Genomic DNA, 5,873 nt, shown 5'->3' with positions numbered 1-5,873 from the left:
GGGTGGGATGACCCTTGGCCACGTGTTGAGTCCCCCTCAAGGGTGGGATGACCCTTGGCCAACCATGACCTGAGTCCCTCAAGGGTGGGATGACCCTCAGCCAGTGGTTCTGAGCCCCTCAAGGGTGGGATATCCTTGGCCAAGTGTCTTTGAGTCCCTCAGGGGTGGGATGACCCTTGACCAAGTGGTTTTAGGGTCTCTTAAGGGTGGGATAACCTTGGCCAAATGTCTTTGAGTCCCTCAGGGGTGGGATAACCCTCAACCAATGGTTCTGAGTCCTTCAGGGGTGGGATAACCCTCAGCCAAGTGGTTTTGAGTTCCTCAAGGGTTGGATAACCCTCAGCCAAGTGTTTTTAGAGTCCCTCAGGGGTGGGATAACCCTCAGCCAAGTGTTTTTAGGGTCCCTTAAGGGTGGGATAACCCTTGGCCAACTGGTTTTGAGTCCGTCAAGGGTGGGATAACCCTCGGCCAAGTGTCTTTGAGTCCCTCAGGGGTGGGATAACCCTCTGCCAAGTGTCTTTGAGTCCCTCAGGGGTGGGATAACCCTTGGCCAAGTGGTTTTGAGTCCCTCAGGGGTGGGATATCCCTCGGCCAGCAGTTGAATCCCCCTCCAGGGTAACCTCCCCCCTCCCCCCGTTCTGCCCAGCCCGAGGGTCTCCAGCAACCCCATCCCACTTCCAGCTGACAACATCCACGTTTCTCATTCCCCCAGTGGCTTTGGGAAGCGGTTCCCTGGGCTGGTTTTCCGAAGGGTTTGCAGAGTCTGTGGCCGCCGGCGGATTCCTGGGGATACCTTCAAACCACATTTACCTGCCCAAATCTCAGGTGTGAGTGTCAAAACTCCGGCACAGGCACATGTTCCCCTCGGGAAGGTGGAATCCGGGATATCCCTGGACTGCTGGAATGCCTGAAAATGTATAATTGACTTTTATTGATGATTTTCAGGAAACAAGAATGGTGGAAATATCGCGGGGTTTTTTTCCCCCTAAATTCCACAAATTTAACTAAAATATTTAGTTGATTAACGACCCCCCAGGAGGCACCTGCAGGATGTCCTTCGGGTGAGCTCCCAACTGCGTCACCAGGCAGCCGGTGCACGAAATTAAACGTTCCTGTCCGTCCTCATTAGCACAGCGAGCGTCCTTTAGCCCCGAGCATCCTTTCCGTCCCCCCCGGGCTCCACGGTCCCTGTGGCCACTGGAAAAGCACGAGGAAGGAGCTGGACATCCTTGTTCTCTTGCTCATCCCCCTCCGGTGCTCGGAATCCTGGGCCCTGCTCGTCCCAAACCCCAGGGGACACATTCTGGAGGGAGGGCACCCCCCCGAGGCTCTGGGGAAGGGACCAAAGGGCTCCTTCCCGGGCGGGACAGAAACGCTGACGGCTGATGAATGCTCCTTACGCGGCGCTTTTCCCCCTTGGAAAGCCAGCGGGAATTTTCCGCTTGGGAAGGAGATTCGGGCTGTGCTCGAGGGGCGTGGAGGGGGGGATTGTGAAATGAAAGCCTCATCCCAGCCGGGTTTCACCCAAATCCTGCCCGGCGTGGGGCGTCAGGAGAAAAAACCCCGAGTCAGGCGACGCGCGGAGCCGTTTGGAGCAGGGAGGGAGGTGGGAGGAGGAGGAGGGAGGAACATGACACCATCGCTGTAAAACATATTTTTTTAGATGCCGGAGAGATACGGGAGTCCACTTATCCAGGGAGAACCTGCTCCTGCCTCCCCATCCCCTTCTGCACGGCCAGGAGGATTTCTGGGTGGAGTCGCCGGTTTGGCAAAAGCCTGGAAACCGCACGGAGCTGATGGAGACAGTAAATGCGTTTCCTCTTCACGCCCAAGCCGCCCCGGCCCACCCCCAGCAGCGGATAAAAGGGAATGCCCCGAGCCGGGGAGCCAGAGAAGACTCCGAGCACTTCTCTCTGCCCTCGGCGCCAGCCCGGCTCCGCCGATCTCCTCGTCCTCCGTGCCTTTGGCTCTGTGGAGCATTGGGATGTCCCGTCAGTCCGTGTGCAGGAGCTTCGGGATGGGCAGCAGGAAGGGCTTCAGCTCCTGCTCCGCCGTGGGCGGCGGGTTTGGGGGCAGCGGCGGCCGGAGCCGGATCAGCTACAGCTCCTTCTCCACGTCCAGAGGGGTCGGAGGAGGGGGACGCTGCGGGGGCTTCAGCAGCCGGAGCCTCCACAACCTGGGGGGCAGCGCCAGGATGTCCGTAGGGGGCTCCTACGGATGTCGGATCCCGGGATTCAGCGGAGGATTCGTGGGAGGGTTCGGCGGAATCCCAGGAGGGGTCATCGGAGGAGGGATCGGCGGCTTTGTGGGGCCCGTCCGGGGCGGCCCCGGGTTCCCCGGGGGGATCCAGCCCGTGCAGGTGGATCCCACCCTGCTCCGGCCCGTCCACGTGGACATCGACCCCCAGATCCAGCAGGTGAAGTGCCAGGAGAAGGAGCAGATCAAGACCCTCAACAACCAGTTCGCCTCCTTCATCGACAAGGTGAGCGGGTCTGCTCCGGGATGGGGGAATTCTGGGGGAATTCTGTGGAGGGGGGAAGGTTGTCCTCCTCGGGTCGGTGTTGGCCAGGGAGAGTTTTCCTTGGGAAATGCCAAAATGTTGTGTCCATGGAGAAACTGAGGGATATTTGTGGATCCCAAACCCTGATCCAAGTTCTCCCTCGGTTTTGTCTCCGGTGCCCTCTGGGCAGCCAGGCCACAGGGATCGGGAGACACTCCCTTATCCAAGTGTTCCCTTAAAGTCTGCGCTTTCTCAGGGATAAGTTTATTTCAAGGAACTTAAAATCCAGGAATGAGCTTCCAAGTAAATCCAGGCCATTCCTCGTTTCAGCTCAAGTGCAGACGAGTTCTCTCTAAATTGTATGAATGGGAGAATGTTGGGTATGAACATGCTTTTTTTTTTTTAAATATATGACTTATTTAGGGAATAATTTCCATAAATTGGAATTTGGGACTGGAATTAGGAAATTGGAATTGACTGATGAGAGGAGAGGATATGGAGATCAATGGGATTTTGTTCACTGGGAAGTCGAAAATGATCTGAGGCTCCTAAAAAATAATGTGGGGCAACGTTCCCAACTGGAAATGAAAATAGTTTGTAAAATTGGAATGGAATCGTTCCAATAGGTAAAAAAAATTAATAATATTAATTGTAGAAAAAGAGAGTGGAAACGTAGGAGGAGAACAATGGGAGAATTTAAGGAAAACGGAAAATAAAAAAAAAAAGGAGAAAGAAGGGAGGAATTTTGCTCTTGGAAGCCATGTCCTGTTGGGGGTTCGGGGAGTGATTCCCTTGGCCCCCCAGAGCTCCCAGGAGGTTTGGGCAGCGGGATGTTCCCTCGGGAATGTCTCACACACCCCTGTTGGGTTCAGGTCCGGTTCCTGGAGCAGCAGAACAAGGTCCTCTCCACCAAGTGGGAGCTGCTGCAGCAGCAGGGGCCGGTGGGGCCGAGGAAGAACCTGGATGTGATCTTTGAGAACTACATCCAGAACCTGAGGAGGCAGCTGGAGAACCTGCTGGGGCAGCGGGGGCAGCTGGAGTCGGAGCTGCAGAACATGCGGCAGTACGTGGAGGAGTACAAGTGCAAGTGAGTGCCCGGGGGGACGGGCAGGGACCACCCGGGACACCCCACGGGCAGGGACAGGGCTGAGGGTGCCCTGGAGAGAAGGGGGGTCCCACTGGGTGAGGGACGAGGGGCCCGAGGTGCCACCCTGCCCTGTGCCCCCCCAGGTACGAGGAGGAGATCAACCGGCGCACGGCGGCCGAGAACGAGTTCGTGGTGCTGAAGAAGGTGAGTGCAGAGGCACCGGGAGGGACAGGGGGGACAGGACAGGGTGCACAGACACTGCAAGGACTTGGCACTGGGAAGAGCTGGCAGCTCCTGCGGGATTAGAGGAAGGGGTTGGTCATCGGTGGGATCTCTCCTGTAGGACGTGGACTGTGCCTACATGACCAAGGTGGAGCTGGAGGCCAAGGTGGGAGCCCTGACGGACGAGATCAACTTCCTGAGGTGCATCTACGAGGAGGTAGGAGCTCTCTCTAGGAGCTCTCTCCAGGAGCTCTCCCTTCCCCTGGGCGAAGCTTTAATGAGGGTGTGGTGGCCGAGGACCCCGAGGCCAGGCTGGGTGTCCGGGTGGATTTAGGCTCGAGGCTGAGCTGTGCTGCCTGTCTTGGTCACAGGAGCTGGCCCAGATGCAGACCATCAGCCGGGACCTGTCCGTGGTGGTGTCCATGGACAACAACCGGCACCTGGACCTGGACAGCATCATCGAGGAGGTGCGGCGCCAGTACGAGCAGATCGCCCAGAGCAGCCGCGCCGAGGCCGAGGCCTGGTACCAGAGCAGGGTGAGCTCCTGGCAGGGAGTCCGGGCCCCTGGGACAGTCCCTGCTGCCCAACCACCCAAGCCCTGGGTCAGTTGTGTCACTGACGGGTCCCTTTGTCCCCTCGTGCCACCAGTACGAGGAGCTGCAGAGCACGGCCGGGCGCCACGGGGACAACCTGCGGAACACCAAGATCGAGATCCAGGAGCTGACCAGGAACGTGCAGAGGCTGAGGACGGAGATCGAGAACGTGAAGAAGCAGGTAAAGGGCTGGTTGGTGCCTCCTGGGGCGGTTCCTGCCTGTTCTCCCCCCAGTGAATCCCCGAGGATTCTCCAGGAACGAGAAACGTTTCCTTCCCGCAGAACCACCACCTGCAGTCGGCCATCGCCGAGGCCGAGGAGAGGGGCGAGCTGGCCCTCAAGGACGCCCGCAGGAAGCTGGAGGAGCTGGAATGTGCCCTGAGCAAGGACAAGGAGGAGCTGGCCCGGCTGCTGAAGGAGTACCAGGAGCTGCTGAACATCAAGATCGCGCTGGACGTGGAGATCGCCATGTACAGGAAGCTGCTGGAGGGGGAGGAGAACAGGTGAGACCTCCCAGCCTCGGCCTGATCGAGCTCCTGCCCCTCCTTGGGTCGAATTAACCTCTCATCACCTCTCACAGCGTGTTTGATGGTGAAATCTGATTTCCCTCCATTTTTCTAACTCCGAATTCTGAAGCCCCAAAGGGAAACGTGGTCCCAAGGTGGAACGTTCCTCCGGGGGTTTGACTGACCTGAAATGAAACGGGACATACAGGGAATATCGGGGGGATTTCGTGGAGTTTTGGGGCTCACTTGTCTCAGTCTCACACTCTGCTCCTCTCCCTTCACAGGCTCTGCGGAGACAACCCGTCCAACGTGAATGTCTGTGAGTACTTTTCCATCCTTTTCTCTCGGGAATTACCTTTATCCTGGGGGGGTGGTTGGGGGTTTTTTGAGGACTCCCGGGATGTTCGAGGATGTTCACCCGGTCTGCCCCTCTCTCTTGCAGCCGTGGTGGGCAGGACCACCGTGTGCGGGGGCCGGGCCGGCGGCTTCGGGGCCGGCAACGGGCTGGCAGGAGGAGGAGTGTGCGTGGTCGGAGGAGGAGGAAGCGTCGTCGGGGGCGGCTGCGGGGTGGGAGGGGGGATCCTCAGCGGGGGCTTCTCCTCCGGCAGCGGGAGGGTGTGCAGCTCCTCGGCCGGGAACTTCGTGGCCGGGGGGGGCTCGTCCTCGGTGCGCAGATGTGTCACCACCACCACGGTCAAGTCCTCGGGGGTCAAGTACTGAGCACCCCCCCCCCGGGCCCCCCTAAAGGAAAGCAGCTCCTTCCCCTTCCTCCCCCCGGCAGCGCAGCCCCTCCCGCCCCGATCCAGCAGGAAACGACCCGTTCCCAGGGGAAATCATCCCTAAATGAGGTTGGAGTGAGACCCCGCCCTGCTGGGCCCTCGCTGAGCCCCCCGAGGGGTGAAACATCTCCCTGGGGACCCAGAGCTCCCCCACCTCCCAAATCCAGCAGGAAACGACCCGTTCCC

The 5,873-nt window shown here is 59.1% G+C and overlaps 1 protein-coding gene across 1 annotated transcript; it reads left to right on the top strand.

Moving 5' to 3' along the window:
- Positions 1 to 1,984: 1,984 nt before the first annotated feature.
- LOC127461242 (keratin, type II cytoskeletal cochleal-like) lies at positions 1,985 to 5,628 on the top strand. The gene is made up of 9 exons (XM_051768872.1): positions 1,985 to 2,482; positions 3,373 to 3,587; positions 3,731 to 3,791; positions 3,931 to 4,026; positions 4,181 to 4,345; positions 4,458 to 4,583; positions 4,685 to 4,905; positions 5,193 to 5,227; positions 5,351 to 5,628. Exons 1-9 carry the CDS (start codon positions 1,985 to 1,987, stop codon positions 5,626 to 5,628), a joined length of 1,695 nt encoding a protein of 564 aa, XP_051624832.1.
- The last annotated feature ends 245 nt before the right edge of the window (positions 5,629 to 5,873 follow it).

Source organism: Manacus candei, unplaced genomic scaffold, assembly GCF_025592945.1.
Source record: "Manacus candei isolate 608988 ecotype Guabito, Panama unplaced genomic scaffold, ASM2559294v1 h1tg000098l, whole genome shotgun sequence".
Classification (NCBI taxonomy): domain Eukaryota; kingdom Metazoa; phylum Chordata; class Aves; order Passeriformes; family Pipridae; genus Manacus; species Manacus candei.
This window is presented reverse-complemented; position numbering and strand designations above follow the sequence as displayed.

Excerpts from the sequence above, each read along its gene's own strand:
- LOC127461242 (XM_051768872.1), top strand. The coding sequence starts at position 1,985 with ATGTCCCGTCAGTCCGTGTGCAGGAGCTTCGGGATGGGCAGCAGGAAG. Across the intron at positions 3,588-3,730 it reads GTGGAGGAGTACAAGTGCAA|GTACGAGGAGGAGATCAACC; the intron begins GTGAGTGCCCGG and ends GTGCCCCCCCAG. Across the intron at positions 5,228-5,350 it reads CCCGTCCAACGTGAATGTCT|CCGTGGTGGGCAGGACCACC; the intron begins GTGAGTACTTTT and ends TCTCTCTTGCAG.